The following is a 16227-nucleotide window of genomic DNA, read 5'->3' on the forward strand; positions in this document are numbered from 1 at the left end:
TGAAAGACATGTATCTACAAACCCAAGAAGTTCAACAAATTCCAAGTAGGATAAATGCAGAGACCCATACTGAGACATTATACACAAACTATCAAAAGCCAAGAGAGCCTTGAAAGCAGTAAGAGAGAAGCAACTTGTCACATATGAGGGAATCCTCAATAGGCATAACAGCCAATTTTACATCAAAAACTATGGAGGCCAGAAGGCATGAAGTGTTGGAAGAAAAAAGTTGTCAACCAAGAATTCTGTCTTTCAAAACTGTACTTCAAAAATGGGGGGGAAATTGAGACATTTCCAGATAAATAAAAGAGGGAGTTCACTGCCCCTAGACCTGCCCTCCAAGAAATGCTAAAGGGAGTTGTTCAGATTGAAATGAAACTAAAGCTGTATGAAAAATAAAGATTTTCAGTAAAAATAAATAGTTGGGCAAACATAAAAGCCCAATGTTATTATAGTTTTAATTTACAAGTATAACTCCACTTTTTGTTTTCTACGGCATTTAAAAGCAGAATGAATAATAATTACAAATCTATTATTGGGCATACAGTGTATAAAGGTGTAATTTGTGACAACAACCTAAAGAGAGGAAGGATGGAGCTGTATAGTAGCAAAGTTTTTGTGTGTTACTGAAATTGAGTTGGTATCAGTTCAAGCTAGATTGTTATAAATTTAGATGTAAATGTCATCCCTATGTAACCATAAAGAAAATATCTAAAACATGTATACAAAAGGAAATGAGAAGGGAATTGACGATTTTACTACCCAAAAAAATCAGCTAAACACAAAAGGAGTAATGGACGAAATGAGGAACAAAAAAAGTGTAAGACATACAGAAAACAGTGAAATGGCAGAAGTAAGTCCTTTGTAGTCAGTAATTACATTACATTTAAATGGCTTAAGCTCTCTAATCAAAAGGCAGATTGGCAGAATAGATGAAGACAAACATGATCGAACTATGTGCTATCTACAAGAGACTCACTTTAGATCAAAGACACAAATAGAGTAAAATGAAAGGATGGAACAAGTTATTCTATACAAATAATAACCAAAGAAGAGCTGGGATGGCTATTCTAATATCAGACAAAATAGACTTTAATTAAAAAACTTTTAAGAGACAAGGACATTGTATTTTGTTAAAAGAGTCAATTTGTCAAGAATATATAACAATTACATATGTACAAATCAGTGAAGCCCCAATATATGATTCAAACATTGACAGAATAAAGAGAGAAATAGACCATTCTATAACAATAGATGGATACTTAAGTCTACCACTAGCAATAATGGATAGAAGATCATTATTCACATTAGCCAAAAGGTGAAAACAATTCAGGTGTCCATCAATAGATGGGTAAACAAAATGTGGTATATACTTACAATGGAATATTATTCAGCCATAAAAAGAATGAAATTCTGCTACATGCTACAACGTGGATAAACTCTGAAAATATTATGCTAAGTGAAATAAGTGAAACACAAATGAACAAATGTTGTATGATTCTACTCATAATATAAAATAAAATATAGGAAAATTCATAGAAAGATTAGAGGTTACTAGGGACTGAGGGAAGGAGAGAATGTGAAGTTGGGGAGAAAATTATTTGGGGATCATTTCTATTTAAAACAGTAAACAGGGAAGAGCAGGGTTAAAGGTGTATGACCACTGGTTCCCTGTTTTTCTAAGTAATTTACCTTGCCCTTCTGATTCTAGTTTCTTCTCTTGCATTGGAGTTTTTAAATTTAAGATTTTACTTCCAAAATTGCAAGCCTATTAATAGGATAAAGTCTAAAGTTTATTATTCTCGGAAAATTTAGTCCTAGTTGATGGTTTAATATGCTTTTGAATCTTGTGCATGCACTCAAATGCTTTCAGTAAATTTAAATCATGCTCTGCAAAATAATATCATTTTTATTTATTATAAGATGCTTTCTACCTTATGCAGATACTAGAAAAAGTAAATAATCTAAATAATTTCATTGGAAACCCAACATCATTCAGTGGAAATGTTTCTAATGTTGGGAACAAGATAAGATGATTAAAAACAACACTATTATTTAACATTGAACTAGAGGTACTAACTGATGGAGTTAGAACAGTGGGGGGGATATGTATTCATATTTGTGTGTGCATAAAAATATCTCTTGAAAGATATACAAACAAATAGCAGTGAGTATCTATTTAGTGGAGAGGGGATGGGGTAGATAGGGATCAGGAGTGAGAGGGAAACTCTTCATTGTATATTTTTTATGCTTTTTGATATTTGTGCCAAATTGATATTTCCTATTAAAATTAAATAAGACAATATGATTATATAAGTGTATCACATCTTATTTGTTAAGTTTTAGTTAGACTATTTCATCTTTGTTTGTATCTCTAAGTATTGTGCCCATGAACAAATAGTTTTGACAGTTCTACAACATTGGTCTTTAATTACAAAATTCAGTGCAAATTCACATTGTAGCATGATTTATTTTTTAGGTTAGCGTCCCAAAATTGAAACATAAGCCAACCAGGCAACAGAAGAAAGTGGCAAAAGGCTATTCCTCCCCGGAACCTGATATCCAGGACTCATCGGGAAGTGAAGGTAAAAATATTTATTGCAGATTAATTCACTATAGGAGTCTAAATTTTTAAAAGGATAGTACTATGCTATGTTTGATATACCAAAATAGTTTTCATATTAACTTAAGAAGATGTACAAGAGTTTTGAAGGGGGCAGGGATGGTATGCAAAAAAACCAAACCAAAACAAAAAAAACCCTATTTTACATTATAGATAAATTTCAAGACCAGGCTACAGATAAGGGCACGAGGAATGAAAACAAAAGAGTGAAACATGCAAATCAAGAACCACACTGTAGTGTGGCTCTTATGCCCTGTTAGCTTCTGAAAAAAATGTTAATAGCTTCCTAGATTCAATGCAGGAAGCATTTTTTGAGCTTTGAGCTCAGTTCCACACTTCAAAACAGTTTTTCATTCTCAAAATTATTGTATTGTTTAGACATCACAGACAAGTAAAAAGAACTGTATCAACATTATGGACTAAATTAACTAGTGTGCCATTCTTAAGTCAAATAATGTGTCAGTTGTGTTGAACTACATTGCGATATAATCAAGAAAAAGTTAAGGTACTGTCTGAGACACTGAAAAATAAATTTTTTTAATGCCATAATCATTAAGCTTACACTGAGCTGGGGAGCTCATTTTTGCAGAGATAACACTAGAAGTGAATAAATTATAAATATCAGGAAATTAGTAGATGAAAATGGTAAAGAGTTGAAAGGAAAAGTAGCTGAATTCAGTCTGAGGGAATGTTCTTAGAGCAACCCTAGTGAGTTGTAGTGGACTACAGCAATCTAGGCTTGAGAATGCACGGTAGGGTACAGGCTACTGGAATAGGAGAGGGATAAAATTAATAAAGGTTTAACAGCAGGAAATGCATGATACTAGTGTGCTACAATGGAGAATTACACTGTTGTTTCCATTTTGCAGAAAAGGAAACTGAGATTAATCTGCCCAAGGCCACACACATACATATGTTGCATATGCAGATATTTTGGCTACTCTCTTATCCCTCCACTACTATATTACCTATAATGTATCAGCTGACATTTAGTGAGTCCTTAACATGTGACAAACTGGATGTTAAATACACCTTATTACAACCATATGAAGTTTGAGTGTTATTATCCCTATTTTACAAATGACAAAACTGAGATTGGGAGAAAGAGGTTAAGATCTGAAGAAAAATGGAAAGGAAGGAACAGATGTGAGAGGGGAATTACAATAAAAATTTCTAGAAAAGATACCAAAACCAATTGAAAAGGTTTAAAGTTTGGGAGACTAGGGGAATAAAGATAACATTAACAATTAATAAAAAACTGAAAAGGGGGCAAGAAAAGCTGACTTCTTCAGATGGAGACAAATGTACAAGAGACAGAAGAGAGCAATACCTTCTCCAAATTAATATATGTATTTTTAATGAACTATTTTTGTCCATTTATATTTGTTAAAAAATAAAACTGATGCCATCTGAAATTAATTCGTGGTTACTTTAAATATACCTGTAGTGTTCTAGTTTTGAAATAATGATTAAAACTTCAGAAATGCAGAGTATTAGTATTATTATGTTAATCTCTAAACTATAAAATAATGCCTAGGAAAATTTTTATTACATGAGAATTATTAAGCTGAGGATTGTTTACAATTAAATATGTTCACTATTTTCACCAAGTTTATTCTAAATGTCCTTTTAGCTCAATCAGTAAAACCAAGCACAAGAAGAAAGAAAGGTATAGAGCTGGGAGACATTCAGAATTCCATCGAATCTATAAAACAAACACAAGAAGAAATTAAAAGGTAATATATACTGAAAGTGACTATTCATTTGAATCGAGAGGAGTAGTTTCGTAGGAAATCATATGCAAACTCTACATTTTTATATCATTTCTAAGCTAAAATAGAACCTTGACTTTTGTCACCTGATGACTGAAACATATGAAATTCTTTCAGCACTAAAATATTGGGGAAGAGGGGGAGGTTTTTCCTCATTTGTGAGGGTAGAGTGGAATCTCATTACGTTATTGCAGTAGCATACCAGGAGTGTAGCTGGGTTGGCTGTGGATGTGGGGAGGTTTCTGAGTCAGCAAAGACCTCTGCAGTCCCCTTTGTATGTGGTTAATATTCAACTGCAGTGCACCAGTTATTGAAATACTTCCAAACAGTGGGTAAATAGCCACTACCCTGAGTCCTTCGAGTGCTCCACTTGCAGTCCCACACCTTCCCCGCACACTCTCCCATGATCCAGCAACTAAAATAAAGGTCATTAACACTTAGGAAGGTTCCTTGGAGGGAAAAGGGTCCTTATCCTGCTTCATTGCTAAGGCTATCATGAGTTCAGATTGATTGCCTCTCATTGCTATATCAGATGTTACATTTTTAAATATTAGCCAGCTTGCTTTTGTGTATTCATTTAGTGCTAGGTGATCTGGAAGATTTTTTTAAAGATGTTTTCTCTGTTCATGGTGATTTTATGATTCATATTGAGTTGCTATTTTCATCTACAGCCTCACCTGCCATTCCCCTACACCTATCCCATGCTCAAGTCCTGAGTCCTCACATCTCAGGAATATAGTGCACTCTCTTATCTTTGGATCTTTGTGCATACTCAGTCCACTTCTTAGATTGCCCTTCCTCCTACCCTGCCCGTCAAGAAAATCTCTGTTTATCCCTCGGAATATAACTCAAATGCCACCCTTTTTGTGACATTTCTCATCACTCACCCTGCCCGGTAGCGTTAATAATCCCTCCACTTCACTGGTTCAGCTCCCTATACATACTCCTTTTGAGTGCTGACTACACTACAGAGTTGTTGTGTGTGTTTACCATCCATTGGCCCATGAGCTCCTTTAGAGCGGGGAGTGTGTCTTCTGCATTAACGGTCTTCACTGATGAGCTCTTCTTAGCCAAAAACATTTAGGGTGGCTTGAGGATAATTTAAGCTCATTTCAAGACTAAATTAACATTTTTATTAGCATATGAAATGCCTGTAGAGTATTCTTCAAGTTAGGAATGCCATAAAATCTGTTGTATTATTTTTTTCCTGGGCAGTTTAGGGTTTTTCTCCAATTCTCCCTTTAGCTCCCTAACGTAAAGATAAAGGAATCTTAGTGGGCCAACTGCCGTGTTTCCCCAAAAAGAAAACCAGGTCTTATATTAAGTTTTGCTCCAAAAGACATAGTAGGGCTTATGTTCAAGGAATGTCATCCTGAAAAATCACGCTAGGGCTTATTTTCTGGTTAGGTCTTATTTTTAGGGAAACACGGTAAGAAGCAAAAATTTTGTTTTAAAACTACTGTGATTACAGAGAAGGTGATATATTTCACATTATCAAACTTAATAACTATGTTTGATGCATCATTAATTTATATATTTGGTACAATGTGGAACATAGATTTAGACAGGACCTAATAATGGCTCCACATAGCATAATCCTGGTAAGTACTTGTTAACGTAACTAAGTGCTCTGTGACCATGTATCAAATATGGGTTCTGTGCTAACTTTTTTGACAAATAATTATAAAATTTATTGTTGCTTATTTTTATAGAAATATTACGGCTCTTCGAAATCATTTAGTTTCAAGCACACCTGCCACAGATTTTCTACAACAAAAAGACTACTTCATCATTTTCCTCCTGATCTTGCTTCAAGTCATAATAAACTTCATTTTTAAATAGAAGTTCTTCACAGTTGAATCAATGAACTGGAATGATCAGATTTGGCCTGGGACCAAAGTTCAAACTGGTTTGGTCTTTATTAATACATCACAATATTTCAGAAACAAAATCTTAGATTTAAATGTAGAAGTGTTGACCTTTCATACCTTTTATCCTTAACCTGAAACAAGAGCTATTCTGTTTGGTTATTAAAGTGAACTATGTGTTAAGTGCCAGACCATTTCTAGCTTTTGTGAGAATGTGTCTACATGTGAGTATAATAAATCCACATGTATACACAGTAGTGTTTTATGTATACCTGACAGTAGTCTTTGTATTCTATAGTATGTTCTGAGGTACAGCACTAACATTCATAACAAAAAAAGCTATCAATATTATAAGTACATGTATAATAATCTGTTTTCTTCATAAAACAGGCACAAAACTTATTAATAAGGAATTACAAAATGGGAAATGATGGAATAATAGACATATCATAAATAGTTCAATACACTGTACTGTTAAAAAAAAAAAGATCATTTCCAAAGCACCCAGCTCAATTGTCTTCTTAGAAACAGCAAGACAAAGTGTGGTTAAAATTGATTTGTTGAGAGATACAAGGTGGTAAATTGCTTTTTTAAAAGTTTACACAAGATTTTTTTAACGCCTAGAATTTAATATTTATAGATACAGGTACAAATGCACGTATGTGTATATCAACATAAAAAATGGTATGCAGCTACTTGGATCTATTGATTATATCTTATCATACCTATATAATACCACCTTAAGCACTTGCTTAAAAAAATGTGATCAAAATTAGTTGCTGTCCTTTTTTCTTATTTTTGTTTTTTAATTCAGTTGGTCCAATAACACAGGCCAAGTTCTAGAGATGTTTATAGGGCATATGAAATGCTGATAACTCTTGTTTTTTTCATTATGAAAAACTTATTTTATCTTTCATTTAGACCCTAGTTGTTCAGTGAATAAGTAGGATAGAAGAAATTATAACTAATATTTTACTTCAAAAGCCAAATATGAGAGGCAATAAGAAAAGACGCTTTGTGTGGTGGCATTTATGTGTACATTAAAATTGGTTTCTTTACAATGTGCAATAAGTTGAGCATCTAAGAAGAACATCAGGTTTTGAAGTTTAATTTTTTATTCTCCTCCTTGGTTCTTAGTAACTTCATTCTGTATCAGAAACCACAATTCAAGATTTCCTTTTGTTCAGGCTCAGGCAAACTTTTTCCTAATTTTTATTTTATTTTAATATTTTTACTTCATGTTTTTACATAAATATTTATAGTCCTCAAAGCAATTTTTGCAAATGTAAGTTAAAGTTAGGAACATGTTATTCTCAGATATATCGTAGAATCCTTGAAAGTATAGTTTTAAAATGTTTCTTAATGAAAATGTAGGTCAAAATAATTGCTCTGGCTACATTTGCCTTTGACTGAGAAGAGACTGTTAGACACTAGTAAAATAATAATCAACTGTTGAATGCCATGATAAATATAAAACTAAAGAATGGTTGCTAAATCATGAAAATTGAAAATGATAAAAAGAGCCAGCTTTTTTCCTGCCTAATCAATGTAGCTACCTTAAGTATCCTTAGGTTTTATGAAGAGCCATTTCCCATGGTTTTTTGTGTTTTTTTTTGGCAAAATTATGCTATATTCCATATGTACATGTGAAAACATTTTTTAATTGATTAAAATATAAATAAGATATACCTATACTCAGTATAAGTATAGGTATAATATGACTACACTGGAACAAATGGGGGTTTTTCATTTGTATTTCATACTTGTCAATACAATTTTTGTACTCACTTTTTGTTTCCAATGTTATGCTCAACTGCCTATTCACTGATATACATTTTGTAAATATTGTACAATTTGATCTTTTTATGGTTGAAATTAGTATTTATATTATATATAACTTGATTGGCTGATCACAAAAGTCATTTCATCATTAAACTCTGAAAACTTAAAATTTCTTGTTGGTATCCCCCCTTTGGGGTTTTAGTCTAATCCACTTGTGGGTTATTTTCATTTGCTCTAAATAGTGTTTTATTTGTATGAGTACCTTCTAAGACTGGAAAGGTAGTTGTTTTATTTTTTGAATTTTCTTTTTAGGGCAGATGTTATGCGTTCTTACTACCCAAGGAGTCAAAAACTATTTCATGAGAAAGAGCAGGGTTACTCATCACTGTTTCTTGTACTCTAAAAGCATTAATCTAGTAGTCTTATTATGCTTTTAGTTGTGTGAGTTCCTTTCTGCAAACTGAAAACACTCAGGAACTGGTGGCTTAGTTTTAGATCACTGCTTATACCAGGCTAACTATATGAATCCTTTAAAACTCGCAGTTAACTTTGTATTTAGCCATATATGTAATTGACTTTGAATGATCTCTACCTGAGATTAATCTTCCCTTCACACATGGATTCATAAAAATTGTGATTTACAGTTTCCAGTTGTCTGAGAGCCTCATAATGATTTCTAGGATTTAACCTAGAACCGTATGACCTGTTTTTTCATTTGATCAAAAATTTATTTTTTTCTCATGAAAATTTAGGTAAGAGTTATTGAAATGTGCATTTCTATTTTAATTGTTAAATGTGCTATGCCTTCAGTTGTTCACCATTGAGATGTAGTTGACCCAGGAAAAGACAATAAATAGGGCATGTGAAATTAGTTTCAGCAATAGATATTTTACTTGTATTCCATATCAGCACTTTTTTGTACCACTTGTAAAGGTACAGTGTAATCTTTGTCACCATTCCACTGAAAAAGTTGGCCTTGTTAAATACAGCCGTCATTTAGTATTCACGCTTTTGTGCCTTTAAGAGAATACTTTTTGTCATTTTGTGTTACAGAACTATTATATGATTCAAAGTGTTTATAGACTTGTCATAAAAGGGTCATTTCTCTGTGTCACCTTATTTCCTTTTATATAGTTACGTATATCTAAGTTGGTGATGCTGTACTTTTACAAGGGTTTGTCTGTTTACTTATTTCAAATATATTCTTTATCACATCATTGAAGTAGATTTGTCAGATTACTCTGAGTATTGTAAACAGTGCCTTTTTGATGGAATTCACACTGTTTTGGGTGTCAACTTGTGCCATATACATACAAAATTCTGTTAAAGGCAGTTTTAACTTTTTAAAGAATATCTTAGTCACATATTTAAGTAAAACAAATGTATAAAATTCCATTTTTTCCCATGTTTAGCATTTCTAGTGAGCAATGACTATATTGGGGGGGTTGTTTGACATAAAGTGATGATGGCATTATTGATGAGCCATATGTGATGCTGCAGATTATTTTGAATTATGTTAAATACACAGAAATAAAATATTAAAATTAGCATTTATACCAAACTTTCTAATTTGAACCAATGGGGGACACCCAACACAAATCACTAACATTGCATTTCAACTTCTCATTTGACTATATGGAAAAAGAGATGCTTAAAAATGTATAACCTGTCACTATTATGTAATGTAGTTTCATTTCGTTTACCTATAGTGTGAATTTAGTATATTTACTTTATGTTACTGTTAACATACTGTTTGTTTAGTTACAGTTTTTAATTGAAGATGGACTGTTAAAATTATGTAGGACCAGTGTCTCCTTAATATGATTAACATATTTAGAAGAGCCACAAGAAACCCGTGACAAAATGAATGTGAATATACCTTCTAAAATATTTAGAAAAATTCTTTTATGCATTTATCATGTAAAATTACTTTAGTATTACAAGATTGAAATTTATTTAAAGAAAAATGCCATGAAATATTTGAACTGATGAGCCACAGAACTTCAATTGAAAAATTTTCCACTTTTTTAGCATGCCTAAATATACATCTAAGATAAATAACCTGATTGATGGCCATTTTTAAGTTCAAATACTACCACTGGTCAGTTTTGTGTAATAGAATAAAGGTATGTTATCTGCAGTGTTAAGTACAGCACACTGTCAGATTATTTTCCTTAAGGTGCATTGTAAATGTATAGATAGTCATAGGCTACTGTTTTATAATGTATTACATTTCTAATCTATTATTCCTAACCTATTATAAATGTTTGCAGACAAAAGAATAGAGTTTTTCTAAAAATCTGTAAAATTATGCTAACTTCTACAAGTAGGCATTCTAAATAAAAATTTAAAAAAAGAACAAATTGTGACCAAATGACTTTGAATATAACATGTGGTGACTAAATTAGTGCTAATTTTTAAATTAAAATAAATTTTGTGTGGGGGTAGTTGTGATGGGTGGTACAGGACTTAGAAGGGATTAACAGAATCCCTAATGTATGCTTTACTTGGTGCTTTATATTCTTTCTTCTTGAGTACTCATAATAACCTTAAAATAAGTGGAAGTTAGCCCGATTTTATAGATAAAGAATCTGAGTCTCAGAGAAGTTAAATGATTTCAAAAGCTTCATAGTAAGAGTGATAGTGAGCCCAAGTTTGAATCTATGTCTGACTTCAATGTCCATTCTCTTTCCACTGTACACTTAAATAGAACTCTGATCCCAGCACTTCACTTTTAAGTGTTTGTAATAATCCACTGCTCGAATCTATATTGAGTAATGTAATCCCTTTGTGGTGCGTAGAACCAGAAAAAATAAAAACCTTACTATTAAGCATATACACAAAACCCATATGAAAGTTTTTTCCCCCTCAAATCACCTATTAGTTTATATTGAGTCAACATCAGTTGAGTTCCAACAAATTATGCCTCTGGTTTTCCTCCATCCTCCTCCCCTCCCTTTCTTACTCTCTCCTCAGGGTCCAATTGCTTCTGGCTAATAGTTTGTTCTGTCTTATTAATAATTGGGGGGAGGCGGGGGAGGGCTTACAAGTTTCTCCTGCCCTGTGCATAGGAATAATAAGGGGTAAGGAAAACAGCCCCGCACTGTTCAATCTCAATGAAACATCTACAAGATAAATAAATTTCTTACTAATACTGATCACACTCTTAAGTTATGCTATTATGCTATGTTATGTTATTATGCTATTCAACTCTTCTGCGCCTTACAAAATTGCCCTTTCTTGTAGAGACAGTGGGCCCATACAGTGGTGAAATGTCACAGTAATTTGGTGAGTGAGCTGTAAATATTTGACTGTCGAGTGCTTAGTATATGCTTGGCACCATGCAGGTAAAGCGCTTTATAAACATCCCCACCCTCCCCAAAGCCTTATTAGATTTTTCATTTACATATCTATGATCTCCGTTTTTTAAAAAAGATAAGACAAAAGAGGCTACTTGCTGAATGTCACAGATAAATGGCAGAGCAAATCCAAGGCTGAATCGTAAGCCCACACTTAACCATTTCATCCTTACAAGAGTGCATTTTAATATATAAAACAGTATGTTCTTTCTGCCTAACAGTACGTGTTCTTTTTTCTGCTGTTGTATCCAATGTTAGGCTACTGTTTTTAAAGCATGCTATTTACCACCAATGTGGCTAAGCCTTCACATCTGTCACCTCTGCTAAAGAATAAACTATGGTGGCTGAGACTTCACAGTGCTAACTGAGCCCAGGAAATGTGGCAGAGCCCCCTTGAGGAAAGCATAAAGCCGACTCCCTCCTTCACGTAGGCCCCACTATCGTGCCGACTTCGGAAAGCAGCTTTCTGGGAGACGGAGGGATTTGGCGGCAGCTACTGGGGGGCAATGAATTTACCGAGGGACGTGGGGAAGGGCTTGCGGTTTGCGCTCCACCGACAATTCCCCGAAAGTCCTGACCTGTTTTCTATCTTCACGAGCTAGTGGACCGCGCTAGCCCCAACTGTCAAAATAGCGGGGCTTTCAGCTGAGGGGGCAGAAGGACAGCCCCCTCGCCCAACCAAGAAGCCGAGCTGCCCGGATTTCCGGCCTCCCGCCTTTTCCGCTTCCGGCCATGCCCCGCCCCGCCCCGCCCCGCCCCTCCTGGCTGTCCTGCTGTTCTGAGAACGGTCCGAGCCCGGAGGGCTATGGCTGCTGCCGGGTCTGTGAAGGCGGCGTTACAGGTCGCGGAGGTGCTGGAAACCATCGTGAGCTGCTGTGTGGGGCCCGAGGGTCGTCAAGTTCTGTGTACGAAGCCCACCGGTGAGGTGCTGCTCAGCCTGGATGGAGGCCGCCTCCTGGAGGCGCTACACTTAGAGCATCCCTTAGCCAGGTACTCGGTCCCGCACTCCAGCCCATTAGGGCATGCTATAGACGGGCACCCCAGGCCATCTCTCTGAATTTATTGTCCCTGAGGCTATGCTCCTGGGAAAATGACCTTGGATGAGACCGGTGTACGCTCAGGGTTAGAGCGCTGCCCAAGGGAACATCCCGTTCGTCAAATCTTACCAAGTCCCAAGAACGCTCCTCCCCTACCTACCCAACCCTAGAATCTTGGAATAGAACAAAGTAACTTGGAAAAGGAAAAACTGAAACTAAGGACATTTCAAAGGGACAGTGTTCTCATTTTATGCTTATAGCTGTGAAAGCATGGTTTCAACTTTGTGGGCATTTAGGAAGGCAGTCCACTGAAAATCTGAGTTGCTTTGTTTCTTTTTTGTCTAGGATGATGGTGGCATGTGTTTCCAGTCATCTAAGAAAAACAGGAGATGGTGCTAAGACATTTATTATCTTTCTTTGCCATTTGCTCAGAGGACTTACTGCTGTCACACACAAAGAAAAAGATTCTTTTATTTCCAAAAATATTCAAACCCATGGAAGACATTGGAAAAATTGTTGTCAATGGAAATTTATTTCTCAAGCTCTTCTAACATTTCAGACACAAATATTAGACTACGTTATGGACCAATACTTAAGTAGACACTTTTTGTCCATCTTTTCTTCATCCACTAAAGAGAGAACATTGTGTAGGAGCTCTTTAGAGTTGCTGTTAGGGGCATACTTTTGTGGAAGAGTGGGAAGAAATAATCACAACTTTATTTCACAATTGATGTGTGACTTCTTTTTCAAGTGTATGCCTTGTGAAAGTGGGTTTGAAGAAGTATTTGAATTAGTGGATGACTGTTTTGTAGAGTTGAATGTTGGTGTAACCGGCCTTCCTGTTTCAGATTCCAGGATCATTGCTGGGCTTGTGCTTCACAGAGACTTTTCTGTATACTGTCCAGCAGATGGTGACATAAGAATAGTGCTAGTAACAGAAACTATTCAGCCTCTCTTTTCAACTTCTGGGACAGAGTTTATTCTAAATTCAGAGGCACAGTTTCAGACATCTCAGTTTTGGATTATGGAAAGGACAAAAGCAATAATGAAACATTTACAGAGTCAGAATGTAAAATTGCTCCTATCTAGTGTGAAACAACCAGACTTTGTTGTTTATTATGCAGGACTGAATAGCATATCAGTGGTAGAGTGTTTATCATCCGATGAAATTTCTCTTATTCAGAGGATCACTGGTCTTTCTCCCTTTATACTACCACAGGCCTCTTCACAGTGTGAAATCTCGAACACTGCTTTGGTGAAATTTTGTGAGCCCCTTATCCTTAGATCTAAAAGGTATGTTCATCTTGGCTTGATTACCACATGCCCGTTTATACCACACTGTTTAGTTCTTTGTGGACCAGTGCAGGGTCTTGTTAAACAACATGAGGATGCTTTACATGGAGCATTTAAAATGCTTCGGCAGTTATTTAAAGACCTTGATCTAAATTATATGACACAAGTTAGTGACCAAAATTTTATATCTAGTCCTATTTATAAGAATACAACAGAAAGTAGTCAGTTACCAGAAATTGTTAATGGCTCAATACAAAGGCCATATCAGGGCACTATTGTAAAGAACAAAGATGAACTGGAAAAAATTCAAACATATGTAAAAGTATATTCAAATTTGGTAGTTCCAAGTGTAGAATTAGAAACACATGGTCCATGTTCAACACCAACAGATACATACCAGACAGATGACACACTGAGATGTTTATCTCCAAACAAAACCAGGATAATTGATGACCATGATCCATTTATTGAGAGTAATTCTACTAATTCAACAAGAGAAAACTCTAGAATAGAAATTTCTTATGAAAGTTTACAGGCCACAAAAATTGCTGGAAAGGGGTATACGTTACCAGTGAGATATAAGTCACTGGAGATGGGTACTTCCCAGAATTACTGTTTCTCATCTATACCAGCAGGTTGTGTTTTGCCAGTGGGTGGTAATTTTGAGATTTTGTTACATTACTATCTTCTCATCTATGCCAAAAAATGCCAGCAGTCAGAAGCAGCCATGGTTGGTAGGATCATAGCTAATGCACTTTTAGGCATTCCCAAAATCCTGTATAAGTCTAAGAAAGGAATTCACAGCTTTCCACAAATATATATAAGAGCTCTTCACTCACTGCAAACCAATCAACCCATGGTAAGCAGTCAGACAGGTTTAGAATCAGTATCTGGTAAGTACCAGTTACTAACTTCAGTTCTTCAGTGTTTGACAAAAATTTTAACCATTGATTTGGTAATCAATATTAAGAGACAACCTCAGGAAACTTATGATCTAGATTCAGAAGAGGAACTGTAAAATTGGAACATTTTTATTACCCTAAGTTACACTCCAACTCAAGACATAAAGCAGTTATGTGACCGCTGATTCTCAAGTCCATTCAATGTAGTTAGGAAAACAGCCTAATTTAAAAAGTCATCAGAAGAAGTACACTAAGAGGCCAGCAGACATTCAGACACAAGTATTAGACTGTGTTATGGAACCGTTCTGAGGAGGAAGCCTTCCCAATGAGGGAAGCCAAGATCTGACTAAGTGTGTTCGTCCCCCTCAATGTCCCTGTGTCTCACCTCTACGTGTGTTTGTGGTAGGGTGTTTCTTTAAAGATCCTTCTTTTTACTTTTCTGTATCTTTTCACTCTCTTCATCTTTACTCCCTTACCTTTCTGTATTTAGTTCTTAGACTCATTTAATCTCAGATTTGGATGGGGTCTGGAAATCCCATCCTATTAATTTTCTATAATACAAGACATATTATTTGCTTCATTTAAAATAATTTATTTCCCCTACTCATCATTTCTAAAACAATAAGTAAAAAGTCTATTTTTTTTCCTCAAAAAGCATATACATAAAATTGGTTTTTACTTTATATGACCCTTATTTCAATTTCATGTGGAAAAACCTGAAGGGATTCTCAGCATCCATACTCTATTGAAGATATGTTACCAAAAATACGATTTGGTGCATTATGAACTTATTTTCATTTCTGTAGTTAAAAGTTAATTCCAAAAAGGATATGAAATTCATACTTCAATTTTCTCTTGGCCTCTAAGAGCTTGTAAAAATAATTAATGTATTTGCTGTTTTTTTCTTGTATTTGGTGCATAGCCAGAATTCAGTAGTAACAAATAATTTAAGACATTTATTCCTAATGTGAACTTCAAAATGTTTGTATTTTATTTTAAAGGTTTATAAATGCAAATAGTACTTTGCATCTACCCACAGATAATTTCATTTTTGTAAGGTTAATGCCATATGATAACATTAATTTCTGTGACTATGGAGAAAATAAATTACCTCTACTTCTAATACGAATTCATAGATACATGAACCTATTGTAAAATTGCTGTATAATTTTTTCCATTTACTTTTTTTTAAATTGCCTGACAGGTCATTTGATAGTCTTGCTTTATTTTTGTTGTTGTTTTTTTAAATACCCCTCCATCATTGAAGGCATTTGAAGACTTTTGCAGACATGCCCAGTGACTTGCACATTGTAGGTGTTTTGTAGCTATAAATTATCACTGGTTCAAGAGTCCCTTTGTAAGCTGGGAATGAGTCTGTATGTTTGGCACCTGATCTGATATCTGGCACACAATTTTATCTGGCACACAATAGTAGCCAATAAGTGTTTGTTGAGGAACTGCTTGTTGAATGAGTCGTTTGGTCCTCATGGATGAGGTCATAATTATTTCTATCAAACTTTCATGGACAAAGGATCTGTTTTGGGGGAGAAGCAGAAAATGTAGACAGGTGTACACAAAGCAGTCTTTCTTT

General features: G+C 34.9%; 2 protein-coding genes across 14 annotated transcripts in view; both read left to right on the top strand.

The window, feature by feature from the left end:
* Positions 1–10879, top strand: part of OSBPL8 (oxysterol binding protein like 8) — a 153013-nt gene extending 142134 nt beyond the window's left edge. For all 13 annotated transcript variants that reach the window (XM_019755048.2, XM_019755050.2, XM_074325392.1 and 10 more), the window contains 3 exons: positions 2480–2585; positions 4257–4359; positions 6108–10879. In XM_019755048.2, the coding sequence (XP_019610607.2) occupies positions 2480–2585; positions 4257–4359; positions 6108–6237 (339 nt within the window). In that variant the 3' untranslated portion in view covers positions 6238–10879. The remainder of the gene's footprint in view (positions 1–2479; positions 2586–4256; positions 4360–6107) is intronic.
* Positions 10880–12145: 1266 nt separating this feature from the next.
* Positions 12146–15793, top strand: BBS10 (Bardet-Biedl syndrome 10). Its single transcript, XM_019755070.2, has 2 exons — positions 12146–12394; positions 12787–15793. Exons 1-2 carry the CDS (start codon positions 12210–12212, stop codon positions 14750–14752), a joined length of 2151 nt encoding a protein of 716 aa, XP_019610629.2. The 5' UTR covers positions 12146–12209; the 3' UTR covers positions 14753–15793.
* The last annotated feature ends 434 nt before the right edge of the window (positions 15794–16227 follow it).

Source organism: Rhinolophus sinicus, linkage group LG02 (genome assembly GCF_036562045.2).
Source record: "Rhinolophus sinicus isolate RSC01 linkage group LG02, ASM3656204v1, whole genome shotgun sequence".
NCBI classification, from domain to species: Eukaryota; Metazoa; Chordata; class Mammalia; order Chiroptera; family Rhinolophidae; genus Rhinolophus; species Rhinolophus sinicus.

What these genes read in the sequence shown, in the direction of transcription:
- BBS10 (XM_019755070.2), top strand. Translation starts at nt 12,210, where the DNA reads ATGGCTGCTGCCGGGTCTGTGAAGGCGGCGTTACAGGTCGCGGAGGTG. An exon ending in TTAGAGCATCCCTTAGCCAG is followed by an intron (nt 12,395 to 12,786) that starts GTACTCGGTCCC and finishes TTTTTTGTCTAG; the next exon opens with GATGATGGTGGCATGTGTTT.